Source organism: Heterodontus francisci, chromosome 4 (assembly GCF_036365525.1).
Source record: "Heterodontus francisci isolate sHetFra1 chromosome 4, sHetFra1.hap1, whole genome shotgun sequence".
NCBI lineage: Eukaryota > Metazoa > Chordata > Chondrichthyes > Heterodontiformes > Heterodontidae > Heterodontus > Heterodontus francisci.
The window spans coordinates 37,308,711-37,327,787 of NC_090374.1; the positions used below are offsets into that span (position 1 = coordinate 37,308,711).

Below are 19,077 nucleotides of genomic sequence, written 5' to 3' on the forward strand. Positions count from 1 at the left end.
ACCATTAACTCAGTGCTATTGCTATAAAGGGGTTATGCATTCAGAATATTTATCTGCCTTGTTATGAAGGAGAAAATAAACAAGTGTCTGGTCAGCGTGCTGGCAAACACGTCAAAGTCAATCTGTCTTGCAGATTGCTATTAGCATGCACTTGTAATGAAGCAAAGCTGATTTGCCTGGTCGCATAACATTAAAATGATGTGACGGCTCCTCTTCTAATATAGTGTAAACAGTTTGAACCACTTTGACACAGTGATGTGGATGCACTTTATTCAAACTGGACTCCTTAGTTTATGTTTCACACCTAATTAATGCTTTTCTTCTCTTTTTTTCTTGCTACCTACTAAGAAATAAAGATTTTAGACATAGGTAAGTTTGAGAACTTGTTGTCTCCTTTACAATGCTAACATCAGCTTGTATGTTTGAATTAACTTTCTCCTCATACATAAACTGTCCTTTCATGGTAATGTCTGAGTCCCATATTTAATATCACAGGGCTGCTGGATCTGCATTTGCTTTCAATACTGGATTGGGAGTTTGAGGGGGAGACTGTGGGCTGGATTTTGTGCAGGAGGCCGGGTTCCTAGCGCCATGCTGTAAAGTCGGGGGGAAACCCCGCCTCTGCATTTTTCCAGACGCCCGGAGAGATCCGCAGGTCTTTTGGGGTCAAAATTTAAGGAGGCAGGATCCCTGTCCCTTTAAACGCTTAATAGGGACGGGGATCCCGCCCCCCCCAAGAGCTGCCAGCCAATCAGCGGGCCAGCAGTTCAGCAGTATTGGCAGCGCCACTAGAAGTGGTGGCCACTGCCGGTATTGCAGAGGTTTTGGACCCAGGCCCAGTGGTGGAACTCTGGACAAGAGGTAGGTGAGGCAGGATCGCCGGGGCCAGTCCGGAAGGCACCAGTCAGGGTGGGGTGTGGGGGGGCTGACCGTTGGTTCAGAGGGAGGGGGAGTCCTTGGGGGTACATTTGTTCCCAGTGGGGGTCCTCCGTGGGCCACAAATTGCCCACGGAGTAGGGACACACCCCAAGGCACCTCATTTTACAGCATCTTTCCGGCGTGGCGGAAGCCCCCAGCACCGCTGGTAAGAGGCCCTTATTTGGCCTTTGGGCGGGAAGGATGTTGTCGGCCTATCCCTCCCCAGGAGAATTGGAACCGGGATTCCCACGTCGGGTTCCGTGGCAGGCGATTCTTCCTCCCCCATACCCCCACCCTGGCCATGAAACCCACCGTCAGGATGAGCATGAAAACCAGCCCTGAGAGTGTACAAGTGATTATTTTCAAACTATTGAGAGCCCATCTGTGTAATTCAACATCTTCACCCCTAAAAACTTCACCAGAAACAAAGCATTACTGCTTACAAGAAATATTAAAGAATTAAATTCGAACTTGTCTTATTGCATCCACTGTGACAGCATTGGCTAGAATTTTACATCCTCCCCCTCCCACCCTGCCTGGATACAAAGAACAAAGAAAATTACAGCACAGGAACAGGCCCTTCGGTCCTCCAAGCCTGCGCCGATCCAGATCCTCTATCTAAACATGTCGCCTATTATCTAAGGGTCTGTATCTCTTTGCTTCCTGCCCATTCATGTATCTGTCTAGATACATCTTAAAAGACGCTATCGTGCCCGCGTCTACCACCTCCGCTGGCAACGCGTTCCAGGCACCCACCACCCTCTGCGTAAAGAACTTTCCACACATATCCCCCCTAAACTTTTCCCCTCTCACTTTGAACTCGTGACCCCTAATAATTGAATCCCCCACTCTGGGAAAAAGCTTCTTGCTATCCACCCTGTCTATACCTCTCATGATTTTGTACACCTCAATCAGGTCCCCCCTCAACCTCCGTCTTTCTAATGAAAATAATCCTAATCTACTCAACCTCTCTTCATAGCTAGCGCCCTCCATACCAGGCAACATCCTGGTGAACCTCCTCTGCACCCTCTCCAAAGCATCCACATCCTTTTGGTAATGTGGCGACCAGAACTGCACGTAGTATTCCAAATGTGGCCGAACCAAAGTCTTATACAACTGTAACATGACCTGCCAACTCTTGTACTCAATACCCCGTCCGATGAAGGAATGCATGCCGTATGCCTTCTTGACCACTCTATTGACCTGCGTTGCCACCTTCAGGGAACAATGGACTTGAACACCCAAATCTCTCTGTACATCAATTTTCCCCAGGACTTTTCCATTTACTGTATAGTTCACTCTTGAATTGGATCTTCCAAAATGCATCACCTCGCATTTGCCCTGATTGAACTCCATCTGCCATTTCTCTGCCCAATTCTCCAATCTATCTATATTCTGCTGTATTCTCTGACAGTCCCCTTCACTATCTGCTCCTCCACCAATCTTAGTGTCGTCGGCAAACTTGCTAATCAGACCACCTATACTTTCCTCCAAATCATTTATGTATATCACAAACAACAGTGGTCCCAGCACGGATCCCTGTGGAACACCACTGGTCACACGTCTCCATTTTGAGAAACTCCCTTCCACTGCTACTCTCTGTCTCCTGTTGCCCAGCCAGTTCTTTATCCATCTAGCGAGTACACCCTGGACCCCATGCGCCTTCACTTTCTCCATCAGCCTACCATGGGGAACCTTATCAAACACCTTACTGAAGTCCATGTATATGACATCTACAGCCCTTCCCTCATGTGGGATGTGGGCGTTCCCATCGCCTACCAGCTCCCGCTGCCATTTTACCAGAGGCAGGGGAAGTGACAAGCAGCTCACCTGCCCCAGGCCAATTGAAGCCCCTTAAGTGGCCAATTGATTGTCACTTGAGGGCCTCCTCCCGCCGCCACTGGACAGGCACTTCAGCCCCTGAGGAGGCAGTCCTGTCATACCTGGTGGCCTCCATGCGGGTTAGGTGGTGGGCCCCTCCTGATCAGGCACCCAGTGCCCAATGGAGGGCCCCCCCCAACAACATGGGACGCCCCTGCTTAAACTACCCTCCCTGCTGTAAACTCTGACCCACAGCCCCCTACCAGGGCATAGCTGATTGTCCACTTACCTTTTTGAAGGGCAACGTCGATCGTCCTCTTCTTGCTGGGTGCAGTCTCAGCAGTGGCCACTGCTCCCTGTGGTGCTGCTGGGACTGAAGAACTGCTGCCCTTTGATTGGCTGGCAGCTCTTGGAGACGGGACTTCCTGCCTCAGAGTGGCAGAAGTGGGCCTGGACCACGCAAAATAGCTGTGTGACTTCCAGACCCGGCAGAGGCGGGCTCTGCCCCAACCTTTTAGCTGGTGGGCGGGGCCCCACCTCCTCAACATAAAATTCTGGCCATTATCATAGAATCATGAAGGAAGGGGCCATTCATCCCATCGTGTCGGTACAGGCTCTTTGAAAGAGCTATCCAATTAATCCCACTGGCTTGCTCTATCCCCATAATCATAATCATTAATAGAAACGGACTCTTTGAATTGATTTGGTTTGGATCGGCACAAAAGTGAGAACAGCCAATCATTCCAGTCCCATTTAAGAATAACATTTCAAATTCTGTGGGGGGAAAAAACATCAGAAAAATCTATTATCAGCCCATGTGGCTTGCCCCTGCACATTTTTCCCTTTCAAGTATATATCCCTTTTGAAAGGTACTGTTGAATCCACTTCCCTCTGCCCATTCAGGCAGTGCATTGCCAATTCTGTCAACTCATTGCCAGACTCATAAAAGAAAATCCTCTTCATCGTTGCTCTGATTCTTTTGCTAATTATCTTAAATCTGTGCCCTCTGTTTGCTGAACCTCCAGCCACTGGAAACAGTTTTTCCTTAATTTACTTTATCAAAACCCTTCATGATTTTGAACACTTCTATTAATTCTCCCCTTTCAACTTCTCCGATCTAAGGAGAACAGTTTCTTTCGTTTCTCCACAGAACTGAAGTCCCTCATGAACAGTCTTGCATACCAACATTTTGAAGTTTCTGCATCGCAAGCTGTCGTTTTATTGTGCTCGTTTTCTCCATTTTATCCATCACGGCTTTGACCCTCTTTGGCCTGTCTCAACAACAACAATTTATCTTTATGTAGTGCCTTTAATGTAATAAAACGTCCCAACCGCTTCCCAGGAACATTATAAACCACAGTATGACACCGAGCCACAAAAGGAGATATTTGGTCAGATGACCAAAAGCTTGGCCAAAGAGGTAGATTTTAAGGAGTGTCTTAAAGGAGGAAAGTGAGGTGGAGAGGCAGAGAGGTTCAGGGAGGGAATTCCAGAGCTTGGGGCCTAGGCAAAGGAAGGCATGGTCACCAATGAAGGAGCAATTAAAATCAGGGATGCACAAGAGGCCAGAATAAGATGAGTGCAGATATTTTGGAGGGTTGTGGGCTAGAGGAGATTACAGAGATAGAGAGGGGTGAGGCCATGGAGGGATTTGAAAACAAAGATGAGAATTTTAAAATCAAGATGTTGCTTGACCAGGAGCTGGAAGTTTCTCTTGTGTCAGTTGAGCTCCTAACTTTCTTCCTTTCCTCCTCCATCTCCCTCTTTGAGTAGCATCTTCTCCACAGAGTGGATTTAGTTACTCAATGGTTATTGCTACATTAAAGGAAAATATTTTAAAATTTGGACCTACTGGCTCCATTAAACCATTTCTAGAACCCTTAGTATGAGGAAAACTGAAGTTGTTTTCCTGGGTGATGGAGATGTTGTACTGTCAGGTCAGCTCATTTCTCTTGTTTCCTCTTCCTTTCCTCTGGTGCAATCACTTTGCATGGTTTCCCATCATTTTGTTTCTTGCACTCATTATACATCATCTTTTAAATGTCACCTTGGCTTAGTGGTACCACTCGCTCCTCTAAATCAGAAACTTGTGGCTTGAAGTTGCACTATAGACTTGAACACAGCATCTGGGCTGACACTTCAGTGCAGTACAGAGGGAGTGCTGGACTGCCACAGATGCTGTGTTATGGATGAGATGTTGAAGCAAGGCGTATTCAGGTGGGCATAAACTATTCCTTGGTCTTTTTTTGCGGAACAGCAGGAAGTTCTCCCACTGTCCAGACCAATGTTCCTCCCTCAGGCAATGCCAACTGAACAGATTAGTTGGCCAGTCATCTTGTTGTTGGTGGGACCTTACCATGTGCATATCAACTGTTACATATGTCCACGTGACAACGGAGACCACAATTCAAAAATAATGATTTGGCTGTGAATCACTTTGGGAAATTCTTAGCATGTGAAAGATGCAACTGCTCATTTTATTGTGGTTATTTTTCCCTCGCAATTGTCTTTCTTGGCATCAGGGCCTTGCTGAGATGTTGATTGTGTTGGCACCAGTTGTGCTGAATAACACTGGTATACCTATGGGCATAGAAGGGGCTGCTTTGTGTTTTGTACCAATCAAAAATCAGCCAACTCTACCTCTTTTGAATCAATAGAAAGCACATCAGTGGTGGGACCCCCTGCATCTATCGTAAGCACTTGTGTCAAAGTCAAGAAATCCACAGCATAATAGTTTCTATGGGGACTCCCCACTCTTAACTGCTGTGACTGCAAGCAATGCATAGGCAGCGTGAAGTTTGAGTGAGGCTGGAATATTTGAACACAGAACCACTGAATTTTGTCAAATTGTTTTAGAACACTGCAATGATTTTATTTTTAATCTTACAAAGGATATCAAAGCCATGGAGAAGGTACAGAAGAGGTTTACCAGGATGATACCAAGGATGAGGAAGTTCAGTAATGTAGCGAGAGTGGAGAAGTTGGGATTGTTCTCCTTAAAGCAGAGAAGGATAAGGGGAAACCTAATAGAGGTATTCAAAGTTGCGAGGGTGTTTTGGTAAAGTAGGAAGAAACTATTTCCTCTGGAAAATGGGTCTGTAACCAGAGATCACTAACCCCCACTATCAACACCCTTGGGGCTACCATTGACCAGAAACTGAACTGGACTAGCCATATAAATACCGTGGCTACAAGAGCAGGTCAGAGGCTAGGAAGCCTGCGGCGAGCAACTCGCCTCCTGACTCCCCAAAGCCTGTCCACCATCTACAAGGCACAAGTCAGGGGAGTGATGGAATACTAGCCACTTGTCTGGATGGATGCAGCTCCAACAACACTCAAGAAGCTCGACATCATTCAGGACAAAGCAGGCCGCTTGATTGGCACACCATCCACAAACATTCACTTTCTCCACCACCGACGCACAGTGGCAGCAGTGTGTACCATCTACAAGATGCACTGCAGCAACGCACCAAGGCTCCTTCGACAGCACCTTCCAAACCCGTGACCTTTACCACCTCGAAAGACAAGAGCAGCAGATGCATGGGAACATCACCACCTGCAGGTTCCCGTCCAAGTCACACACCATCCTGACTTGGAACTATATCGCCGTTCCTTCACTGTCGCTGGGTCAAAGTCCTGGAACTCCCTTCCTAACAGCACTGTGGGTGTACCTACCTCACATGGACTGCAGCAGTTCAAGAAGGCAGCTCACCACCACCTTCTCAAGGGCAATTAGGGATGGGCAATAAATGCTGGCATAGCTAGTGACGCCCACATCCCATGAATGAATAAAAACAAATCATAGATTTAAAATAATTAGAGGGGAAATTAGAAATTTCTTCACACAGTGGGTTGTTATGATATGGAATGCACTACTGGAAAGGATGGTGCAATCAGATTCCATAGGAAATTCAAAAGGCAATTGACATGTACTGAAAGAGGATGAATTTGCAGGAATATAGGAAAAAGCTGGGGTGTGGGACTAAATTGGACAACTCTTTCAAAGAGCCAGCACATGCAAAATGGGCTGAATGGCTGTAAGATTCTATGACTGTCTGAATGGTTGCGGGAAGATTGGATCTAATAATGATTTGAGGCATTTTCCATAATCCAGTGTCCCAGTAGTTAGCTTTTCATCACCATAGAGAGAAGTCAACTCGTGCCAGTTTAACACCAATCATCTTCCAATACTGTCCCCAGTAGTGTTAGTAGCCCAAAATAGTCACAATATTCATATGATTAATTAAGTTCAGGAGACCTGCCTAGTCATGTGCATTGTTAATGTCACACCAGAAATAAAAATAAGATGCACCAAGAGCAGAATATTTTCACCTGATCTCAAAGCCCTGTGCCAGAAACCTAGTTCACCCCAAAATTTTGTGAAGCTTGTGTATGAACAGATTTCGACTAATGACATATGTACGGCAGCCTCCATATGTTTGTATCAGCATCATTAGTTAATCTGCTTTACTGACTGACTTTATTTTGCAACCATGGCACATAAAGAACTGCGAATCATTCCAAATATCAAGTGGGTTTTAAATAGGCATTTGTTTTATCAACTTGCAGAATAAGAGGTATGAAATGCAAATGGTTTCCAAGAGCTTATTTAACAGAAAATGTAATGGTGATTTTAAAAATATTGCTTTATCATGACCTCAAATTAGTATGTACTTGCTACTGCTGAAGGTCATGGATTCTCAGTTTCCATGAGCCAGGTATCAAACTCCACAATGCTGCAATATACTGCGCCAAGGAAGGGTAAGACGTGCCAATGCAAAAACCCAGCTTTAGCTTCAGGGAATCTCTGAGGGGAGGTCAGATGGAAGAAGGAACATGAGAGGCAATCGTCCAGGGCACATCTCATACGCCATCTCTTGGCCACCAAAAGAATGGCATTTTCTTTGGAGCAGATCTCTTGCCTCCCCTTAATACCAATGCCCTACAAAAAAATTGTCCAGATCCTTTCAATAAACACAGAACATTTTCACAAAGTAACCCCATTTGGCAAAATGAATTGCCACTCTGTGTCGCAACATCAGAAAGCGTTTGCAAAAAATTCCTGCTGTGATTTCTAGTGAAATGATAAACACATTCAAAAGGATGTAATTACGATTTCACTAGAATTGCCAAACAGACCAATTTGTCACAAACACATTTATGATGTTGCTACCTTCAGTGGTCAGACCAATTTTTGTATCAAAAAACATCTGCAAATGAGCTTATTGACTGCAATAAGCAGCAGTTATTTGACTGCAATATCAGGGAATTTCAATCCCAGAGCCTTGCTGAGGGAAACAGAAAGAGTCATATCAAGATATGAAGAAGGAAAATAAAACGATCACTTAAAACAAGAGAAAAGGACATGGCAAGGGATTGAGGTAAATTGGTGCAGAGAAGTGGAGAGGGTTATGACAAGAGTTTGACAGAGGGATCTCTGTAGAAGTCAAAAAGTGAAATGGAGAAGGGTATGACTAGAATTAGAACAGTGACATGGAACAAGGCGTAGATTTTGAGCTAGGAAATGGAAAATGGCATTGCTGGTGTTAGAACAGGGCAATAGTAAAGGGTAGAACTCAAGTTGGGCCCGAGAAATGGAAACTGGTACATTAAGAACTAGAGCAGTCAATTCAAGTATTTGCCAAAATGCAGAAGTGGGAAGTGGAAGGAATTTACCTGGACCTAAATCAAGACTTTACCTACACCTGTTATGCCTGTATTTAATTACTTCTATTTTGCAGATATTGAATATGTTGCAAATGTAACGCCTCTATTCAAGAAAGGAGAGGGACAGGAAGTAGAAAACTATAGGCCAGTTAGCCTTGGGAAAATGCTGGAATCCATTATGAAGGAAGAAGTCGCAGGCCATTTAGAAAATCATAACACAATCAGGCAGAGTCAACATGGTTTTATGAAAGAGAAATTGTGTTTCACAAATTTATTAGAGTTCTTTGAGGATGTAACTAGCAGGGTGGATCAAAGGGAACCATTAGATGTAGTATATTTGGATTTCCAAAAGGCATTCAAAAAGATGTCACATAAAAGGTTACTACACAAGATAAAAGCTCATGCTGTTGAGGGATTGGCCAACTTACAGGAAACAGTGAGTTGGGATAAATATGTCATTTTCAGGTCAGCCAACTGTAACTAGTGGAGTGCCACAGGGATCAGTACTGGGGCCTCAACCATTTACAATCTATATTAATGACTTGGATGAAGGGACCGAGTGTATAGCAGCCAAATTTGTGGACGATACAAAGATAGGTAGGAAAGGAAGTTGTGAGGAGAACACAAAGTGTCTTCAAAGACAGATTAATAGGTTAAGTGAGGGGGCAAAAATTTGGCAGAGGAAGTATAGCGTGGGAAAATGTGAAGTTGTCCACTTTGGCAGTAGGAATAGAAAAGCAAAATATTATTTAAATGGAGAGAGACTGCCGAATGCTGCAGTACAGAGGGATCTGGGTGTCCTCGTACATGAATCACAAAAAGTCAGCATGCAGGGACAGCAAGTCATCAGGAAAGCAAATAGAATATTAGCATTTATTGCAAGGGGGATGGAATATAAAAGTAGGGAAATCTTGCTACAGCTATACATATTGGTGAGATCGCAGCTCGAGTACTGTGCACAGTTTTGCTCTCCTTACTTAAGGAGGGGCAGACTTGCATTGGAAACAGTTCAGAGAGGTTCACCAGGCTGATTTCTGGGATGAAGGGAAGGTCCTTATGAGGAAAAGTTGAGCAGGTTGGCCTATACTCATTGGTGATTCGAAGAATGAGAGATAATCTTATTGAAAAATATAAGAATTTGAGGGGGCTTGACAGGGTTGATGCTGCGAGGATGTTTCCCCTTCATGGGGGAATCTAGAACTAGGGGCGCCGTTTCAAAATAGGAGGTCTTCCGTTTAAGATGGAGATGAGGAGGAATTTCGTCTCTCAGAGGATTGTTAATCTCTTCGCCAGAGACCAGTGGAGGCTGGGTCACTGAATATATTCAAGGCTGATTTAGACAGATTTTTGATCGACAAGGAAGTCAAGGATTATTGGGGGGGTGGGGGGGCGGGGGGCTGGAGGTGGAGGGAGCAGGAAAGTGGAGTTAAGGCCACAATCAGATCAGTCATGATCTTATTAAATGGCGGAGCAAGCTCGAGGGGCAGAATTTTATGTTGAAGCACCCTCTCAGTTACTTACCGTTAATTGCAGCTGGCTGCTCCTCTGAAGCTCACTGACTCAGTAGATATGAAGTGTGTGTACATGTTTCCTCTCCTTCCCCAACCTCACTCTTAACTAGAGGATGAAACAATTGGGAATGATTCCATGATCCCATACACCCAGTGGAGTATCCTTCATTCTGAAAGAGGTACAGGCCAGAAATAGGGTGGCACATGTGCAGGCCCAAATCTCTGACCAACACTTCCTGTGAGGATAATTAGAATGCTGTTAAATGTTGAAACAATAGCCAATTGACAATCTTTGCATCTTGGTCCATTTAATCCTTATATTTCAGTCTAAATAAATGACAATGAAAGACATGCGTCTTGAAATTGAATATTAGCATTTGCATGCAATTTCTTTGTCGCCTTATTTTAATACTAAAATGAATTAAGCAATTCATCCATTAAAATCACAAATATTCAGTGATCCCCATTTTAAGGCATTGGTCCATCTGATCAAACCTCTTGCTGTCTCTCGGTGAGCTCTAGGGCTAGATTGACTTTACTTCTTGTGCCGAGAATTAAATACCCATCATTGGGTGACTATTTATAGGTGGATAGATTTTTTTATCCATCCAATCTGTTTGGATTGATGATTCTTTTCAATCAGGGTGATTGGAAGTTCTTTAGTACATTGGATCCGTCATGCATTTATCTAAACCTGACCATATCAGCATCAAAGTATTCTATAAATTTCATCACTTTCCAAGAAATCTTCATCAAGTAACAAACAGCATGTAACATTGGTCTCACCCATCTTTCCAATTGATTCATCCACCATTGCCACAGCTGTCATTGTTTATAGTTTATTAATGGCTGAGGACATTATGATGAGTCTGCTTGTAAATTCTAAACACAGGAGGGCATTCGGTCTCTACATTTAACTTCATGAACTATCTATGAGATACCAATTTTTCTTCCCCATTCTAGCTCTGACCAGAATATGACTACTAGTTGCAGTGTAACATTTGCTGGCCTAGAGGTGTCTCGAGGAAGTGGAGATGGAGATAGCGGAAGAATTTGCCATAATCTTCCAATCTTCCCTAGATATGGGGGAAGTGCCAGAGGATTGGAGAGTGGCAAATGTGACACCCTTATTCAAGAAAGTGTGTAAGGACAGTGGTAGCAACTACAGGTGGTGGTGAAGGTGGTAGAAACAGTAATCAGGAGAAAAAAATCACAAGGCACTTGGAGAAGTTTGAGTTAATTAAAGATAGCATAGATTTGTAAAAGGCAGATCGCTCTTGACTAATATAATTGAATTTTTTGGTGAAGTAACAGAGAAGGTTGATAAATGGAATGCAGTGGATGTTGTCTATATGAATTTTAAGAAAGCCTTTGACAAAGTTCCGCATAAAAGGCTGATTAACAAAATTGAGGTTCATGGAATAGGAGGATCAGTGTCAGCTTGGATAAAAAGGCTTAAGGACAGAAAACAGCAAGTTGTTGCAAATAAAAGCAAAATACTGCGGATGCTGGAAATCTGAAACAAAAACAAGAAATGCTGGAATCACTCAGCAGGTCTGGCAGCATCTGTGGAAAGAGAAGCAGAGTTAACGTTTCGGGTCAGTGACCCTTCTTCGGAAGTTGTTGCAAATGGTTGTTTCTTACATTGGAGGATGGTAAATAGTGGTGTTCCCCAAAGTGCAGTGCTGCTTGTTTGATATATATAAATGACTTGGATATTGGAATACAGAGTAAAATTTCAAAATTTGCCGATGATACCAAATCTGGGGTACAGCAAATAGTGAGGATGATATGAACTGCCTGCAACTGAACATAGATAAGCTAGCAGAATGGGCAGACAAGTGGTAGATGGAATTTAGTACAGAGAAGTGTGAGGTGATGCATTTTGGCAAAAGGGATAGAGTTAGGCAATATAGACTTAATGGCATAGTTCTAAAGAGTATACAGGAACCGTATGCACTACATGTGGGTGCATAAGCACAGATCTTTGAAGGTGGCAGGACATAGTGAGAGAGTGGTTAGTAAAGCATATGGGATCTTGGGCTTCCTAAGTAGAGGCATTGAGTACAAAAGGAGAAAAGTTATGATGAACCTTTATGAAGCTCTGGTTAGGCCCCAACTAGAGTATTGCGTCCAGTTCTGGTCACCATACTTCAGGAAGTATGTGAGGGTCCTTGAGAGGTAGGAGATGAGATTTACCAGAATGATTCCAGGGATGAGGGATTTTAGTTACAGGGTTAGGTTGGAAATGCTAGGGTTGTTCTCCCTGGAGTAAAGGAGATTGAGGGGCGATTTGATCGAGGTGTACAAGATTATGACAGACTTAAATAAGATAGACAAGGAAAAACTGTTCCCATTAACTGATGGTACAAGGACTAGGGAACACAGATTGAAGGTTTTGGGCCAGAGATGCGGGGGAATGTGAGGAGGACCTTTTTTATGTAGCGAGTGGAAATGACCTAGAACTCGCTGCTGGTGAGGGTGGTGGAAGTGAAGATGATGAATGATTTCAAAAGGAATTTGGATGGGCACTTGAAGGAAATTAACTTGCAGGGCTAACGGGGATCGAGCAGGAGAATGGGACTGATTGGATTGCTCTATAGAGAGCCAGCATGGACACGATGGGCCAAATGGCTTATTTCCGTGACTCTTAATCTGCCGGTCATTTGCCAGACGCTGCAATTTGCTGAGTTTTCTCAAGATGAAAGCTAAAATAAAAACTTGAAGACCTTGGTGCTTCATAGTCAAAAGGTCAGCCAGCCCCAGTGATTTGGATCGGCCATTAAACTATACATTACACTGTTGTCAACATGATATTCAAGTGATCTGAAAGATAAATGACAAAGTAAACGAGATCCAATAAATCTGAATCTATCATCAATGCACACTCACATTTAATTACTATTCAGTCACTTCATATTACATCCTATTTGTCACCAAAATTATTTCCTGCCAACCTTCTTGAGAATCTTTCTATTTTTCTTTGACTTTGTGTGTAGGCAAGGGATCCTGCTACCTCATCGAGATTGCTTCCTTGCATCAGAGCAGATTTCTACAATGCCACTCGTATCATATGTGACTAAATTGATTTTGAATCTGTGGACTATAGATGTTGCATAATGCAACATTCAATGTTATGGTCCTTTTAACTTGATAACTTACATGGTGTATCTTAGTGTGGTTCAGACCTGTACACCATGTTTAAGGTAATAAAAGTTTATCGCATGTTCCAAAAATTATATTGTTCCACATTAATATTAACTATTTGTTCTGATGTCATGGTAACGATTGTGCTGTCTTGCCCACTTTCTTGTGAGCCTTGACTGACTTTGGTCTCTGACTGTTCCAGTGTACTTTAAAGCCACAGTTCTGTAGTAGCTGGAGATTAATCGGAAAGTGTGAGCTGGTGTTACTCATATTAGGGTCTGGGATTCACCTGTAGCGTATTGAAGCCATGACTCTTCTTGTGTCTCTGAACTTCCTCTTGTGTCTCAACCATCTGCAAAATATTACCAGAACCGAAATTCTCTGTTGCGTGACTTTCTCTTGCTGTCCAGAGCCAGAGAGCTGTGAAGATCTTTGTCTTCACCAGCATTCAGAGGGCAAGTGAAAACGCTGTACTAAAATGAGAGGAACTATTATTACATTTAGAAGGTTTTTCCCTGCTTGTGGGGAGGTAACCCCAACTCCACGACGACTACACCAGCCTGACTAAGTTCAATAGCTGAATTGCCATAGCAGAGATAGCCCCACCACTCGGTGGTGCAAATTATTGGATTCTTCCTGAGATTGGCCTCCTTCAACTTAATGATTCCCTTCATAATTCTATGCACCTTCTGTGATATGAAGATTAGAATGAGTGCGGGGGTAAGTTGTATAATGCCCCGCATTGCTGGCAGGCCGTAATACGATGGGGGTGAAATTAGCCTATACCAGTAACCAGTAGCGCAAAACAGACTCATAAAAAATTGGTGTCAGTGGAAAAGGAATAGGACTCTGTGAGTTCAGTTTGTGCTACTGGAGGAGACCAATTTCACCCACTGCCTATTTGATTTCACTTAAGCTGGTTTAAACTATTAAAGTATACTTTACTATCTTTTTCCTCACTGTCAGTAAAGAGCAGCTTTTCTCCCCAGAAATATGTGGGCAAGAATCTAAGCACCCGCTTGTAGGGGCAAACATTATTGCTGAGCAAATAGGGAACAGCAATTGAAAACAAAACTGCACCTTCCCCACTAGGTTGAATCTGCAGTTATTTCAAACCATAACCTAATGATGAAACTCTGGCAGCTTGCCTTCACTCCACAGAAGAGTTCTGTTTTTACCAAGATCCCATAAAGAACAAGGGTATGTGAAAGAGGTACCATATATCCCACTGTTTTGTACTGAATATTCCACCGATATGGTGTGCATAAGCTATGTGTCGGCGAGTTTACAGAACAGGAGGAGTCTGGAGACAATTGATGATTTGTAGAATGAATTTACTCAGTGGGAGTACCAGCAGTGGGAGTTCTTAAACAGCCACTATTAATGGGTTCTTGCTGTCATCCTATGTATGGATGGTGTAATGAATGCTCTGGTGTCTGTTGGGTTAGAATAGTGGGCATTGAGATGATTAAACCTGGCTTTAGCTTGTCCTTTAATTAGTTCTCTGTCCTCTATTGCAGTAAAAACATGTTAAAATGTTCAACAGAACCATTGTAAAAGATACTGCATACCATCTGCTGTCCAGTACAGAGCGGGTTCCATTGGATTTTCCAGCCAATATAAACAATACCACTGGGCCATCACTTAGTTTGAATTCAGTACTTTGCACAAGACCTTTTATTAAAAAATATCTATTTTTTTTCACAGCAATAACCCAGCACACAGATATTTCCTGGCAACAGACCCAGTCACTGGAGATCTATACATCTCAGATACCAACACTCGGAGGATCTATCATCCAAAGTCCCTGATTGGTGCTAAGGATCTGACAGCTAACTCTGAAGTGGTAGCAGGGACTGGAGAACAATGTCTACCATTTGATGAAGCTCGATGTGGAGACGGAGGCAAAGCCGTAGAAGCTTCACTGATGAGTCCTAAAGGTATGTTGCATACACCTCTACACACAGACACACATATGCACTGAGATACACACAAAACACATACACACACTGGCGGTCATACATATACACATGGACACACACAGAAATACATACACACACACACACACACACAGACATGCACATAAACACGCTTGGAGAAACATGTACGTACACACATTCACATATGCACACGCATATACACATACATACACACGTAAAAACCTTCCTTTGCTAGCAAAGTTCTGTAATCTTAAACCAAACTGAAATTATCTGTTTGTTCAAAACTGAACTATACCCGGGTATCTACCAGAGTTATGATCGCTTGAAACTTTAGAGTAGATTTAAGAGAGTGACAGAACTTGGAAGGATTTGGGATTTTAAAAAAACAGGTTCTGAGGCACTAAATTCTTAAAACGAGGAATGTCAGTTTTTATGCGTTTGCCTATATTTTCACTGAAGAAAGCTGCAACAGTCAAACCAGTCATGTTGCTGTTCAATAATGAGAACCGTGCTGTAGTGCATGTCCCATAACGTGAAAGAGTCAGGAGTCACAGTGGGAGTAACCTTATAACAAAGACAGTGCAATAAATGAGAGCCACATAATGAGGATTCTACCTATTTCCAGGTGCTCAGTGACGCAAGTGAGTCTTATAATTGGATGGAATTTTCATAAAAGCACTCTGAGATCTTCTGTATGAGACCAGCAAATGCTGAGGGAAGTGGCAAACAATGAACAGAACATTATATACAGAGAGATTCAAGAAAAAAACCCCAGTATATCAGAAAACCTATTTGTCAGTATATCTGTAATTCAGATATCTTGAATGGGGGATAGTTGGAGATTCTTATTAAAAGCCCAGAAACCCAGTTATGGCACTGAGCAGAACCACCTCCTGATACTTTTGTGTTCTCTGCCTCCTCCAACCTGAGGAGATCTGTAGCCAGAAGGCACTTGCTTCATATAGCATAACAGTCAGAAAATTATTATTGAGAGCCAGCTAAAGCTGAGTCTCCTTCCCCCTGTTTTGAGGTCTGTCAGTGTCACAATAATTTTTATTTCTTGGTAACAGGAATTGCCATCGACAAGAATGGTTTGATGTATTTTGTGGATGGAACCATGATCAGAAAGGTGGACCAGAATGGAATAATATCCACGCTGCTAGGATCAAATGACCTCACATCAGCTCGACCCTTGACCTGTGACACTACCATGCATATAAGCCAGGTATGGCTCTGTTCTTGGCTCGATCTTCAGTAAAAAGGGTCAGCATTTAAACAGGAAACTATCTTTGATCAATATTGAAATGCTTGAAGAGGCTTTTCCCAAAGAACAGGATCCTGCATAGAAATGAAAAAATAACTTGCATCCATATAGTGTATTTAATATCAGTTAGTGGACAGCAAGGTCCCACATCAACAAATGTGATGAATGAGCAGTTAAGCGGTTTGTGACAGGGTTGGTTGACAGATGAAGTTTGGCCAAAAAGAGATCTCCCTGGAGTGGGCATTTTTTTTTTACATACAACTGAGAGAGTCTTTGAAAGTTTCATCTGGAAGTCAATACTCGACTCCCCAAGTTCTGAACTGAAGTGTCATCTTAGATTTTGTGCTTAAAGTCCTCGGAGTCAATTTTAATTTGGCATAATTGGCAGTTACGGCCTCAAATTGGGATTGGTCAACTTATCGTTCTTACTATCACCGCAGACGTACAATGGCATCAGTGTGTACCATCTACAAGATGCACTGCAGCAACTCAACATGCCTCCTTTGACAGCACCTTCCAAACAATAGACCTCTATCACCTAGAGGTACAGGGCAGCAGATGCATGGGAACACCACCACCTGCAAGTTTCCCTCCCAGCCACACACCATCCTGACCTGGAACTATATCATATTCCTTCACTGTCGCTGGATCAAAATCCTGGAATTCCCTTCCTAACAGCACTGTGGCTGTACCTACACCCCAAGGACTGTAGCGGTTCAAGAAGGCAGCTCACCACCACCTTCTCAAGGGCAATTAGGGATGGGCAATAAATGCTGGCCTAGCCAGCGAAGCCCACATCCCCCAAACGAATAGAAAAAAATTAATATCATGGTTTAGCCCACTGCCATTTTAACAGGGGCCTAACACGGGGCGGCCAAAGAACTTGCCTCAAGTTCGTTTTCAATTATTTTTGTGGGGCCAGAAGAAGGACGAATGGTGTTCCTGGCTCCGTAAAAATTACTTAGGCTTGACAATTGCGCTCTCTCCCATTCATCACCTGATGTTCACTCAGTATTGCACCATCCAACTCTGCAAGCTGCATTGGGATGCTCATTTTGAGCCTTTAGATCACCAGTTCAGTTTAAATGAGGCCCAGGCCTCAAAATGGTGCTGACCTTTTCACTGCCATAACCGGCAGATTGACATGGACTGTAATGACTGTTGAAGTTATCTTCCAGAGAGCTTCCACAACATGAACACGAGGAGTTAATGTGACACATATTGTAAAAAAGCCATTGCAACCATTCTCCAGGAGAAATGGCAGCATCTTTGTAGTATTCAGAGACCCTAAAAGTGACAGCAGAATAGAATTGGACTATAATCTGCAAAATTGGCCTATTAAAGAAGAAAGAATGCATGTGAACCTCTAGGTGCACATAGATTAAAGTGAAGAATGAAAGAAACCCCTAATTTGATATTTAGTTAGGCATTTTCTATGAAACTCAAAATCCTTTCCGATTTCCAAATATCCAATATCTCAAAGACCTTTTGCACCAAACAAAATTCAATTATTAGATAACTTGAATTAATCAGTGCAAATAACTCAGCACAAAAGCCAAATAAAAGCAAAAGAAAATGCTGAAAATCTGAAATAAGAACGGAAAATGCTGGAAATACTCAGCAGGTCTGGCAGCACCTGTGGAGAGGGAAACAGAGTTAACGTTTCAGGTTGTTTCAGAACTGATAAAAGGCCATCAACCTGAAATGTTAATTCTGTTTCTCTTGCCACAGATGCTGCCAGACGTGCTGACTATTGCCAGTATTTTCTGTTTTTATTTTAAATAACACAGCAACTTGGGGCTTATGTGCTAAAACATGAATTATTAGATCATTTGAATTATGCAATTTTGAAATAAGAGTAAACTCTGGAGTAAACTTTTAAAGAACTGTCATGCTAGGATTCTGCATTAAAGCAGAAGATGCCGGAAGTGCATGTTTGAACTGGCAGCATCTGAAAAGAGAAAGGCTGGACACTTGTTTTTGTGTTCTTCATCCTCTAACCTGCCCTCTTTCCTGTGCATAAGAACATAAGAACTAGGAACAGGAGTAGGTGATACAGCCACTCGAGCCTGCTCTGCCGTTCAATACAATCATGGTTGATCCTCTGCCTCAACTGCACTTTCCCGCCCACACCCCATATCCCTTGATTCCCCGAGAGACCAAAAATCTAACTATCTCAGCCTTAAATATATTTAACAATCGAGCATCCATAACCATCTGGGGTAGAGAATTCCAAAATTCACAACCCTCTGAATGAAGACACTTCTCCTCATTTCAATCCTAGATAAACAACCTCTTATCCTGAGACTGTGTCCCTGTGTTCTAGATTCCCCAGCCAGGGGAAACAACCTCTCAGTGTCCACCCTGTCAAGCTCTTTCAGTATCTCGTATGTTTCAATGAGATCACCTCTCATTCTTCTAAACTCCAGAGAGTATAAGCCCAATTTATTCAGCCTCTCATCACAAGACAACCCTCTCATCACAAGAACCAATCTAGTGAACCTCTGCTGTACCGTCTCCAAGGCAAATATATCCTTCCTTAGATATGGAGACGAAAACTACACTCAGTGCTCCAGGTCTGGTCTCACCAAAGCCCTATATAATTGTAGTAAGAATTCTAGAACCTAAGAAATTCTGGAAGATCAAAACCAATGCTATCTCAAAATACTGTGATGCTGGAAATCTAAAATCAAAATAGGAAATGCTGAAAATGCTCAGCAGGTCAAGCAGTATCTGTGGAAGGAAAAATAGAGTTCACGTTTCAAGTTAGTAACCTTTCATCAGAACCCTCTACCCTCTATTTCTGGTA

General features: G+C 43.0%; 1 protein-coding gene across 16 annotated transcripts in view; it reads left to right on the forward strand.

Moving 5' to 3' along the window:
• LOC137368959 (teneurin-3) overlaps positions 1-19,077 on the forward strand; it is an 891,767-nt gene that overhangs the window by 843,751 nt on the left and 28,939 nt on the right. For 14 of the 16 annotated variants that reach the window (XM_068029337.1, XM_068029332.1, XM_068029338.1 and 11 more), the window contains 3 exons: positions 349-369; positions 14,772-15,004; positions 16,075-16,229. In XM_068029337.1, the coding sequence (XP_067885438.1) occupies positions 349-369; positions 14,772-15,004; positions 16,075-16,229 (409 nt within the window). The remainder of the gene's footprint in view (positions 1-348; positions 370-14,771; positions 15,005-16,074; positions 16,230-19,077) is intronic. The other 2 variants (XM_068029334.1, XM_068029336.1) reach the window with 1 other exon arrangement.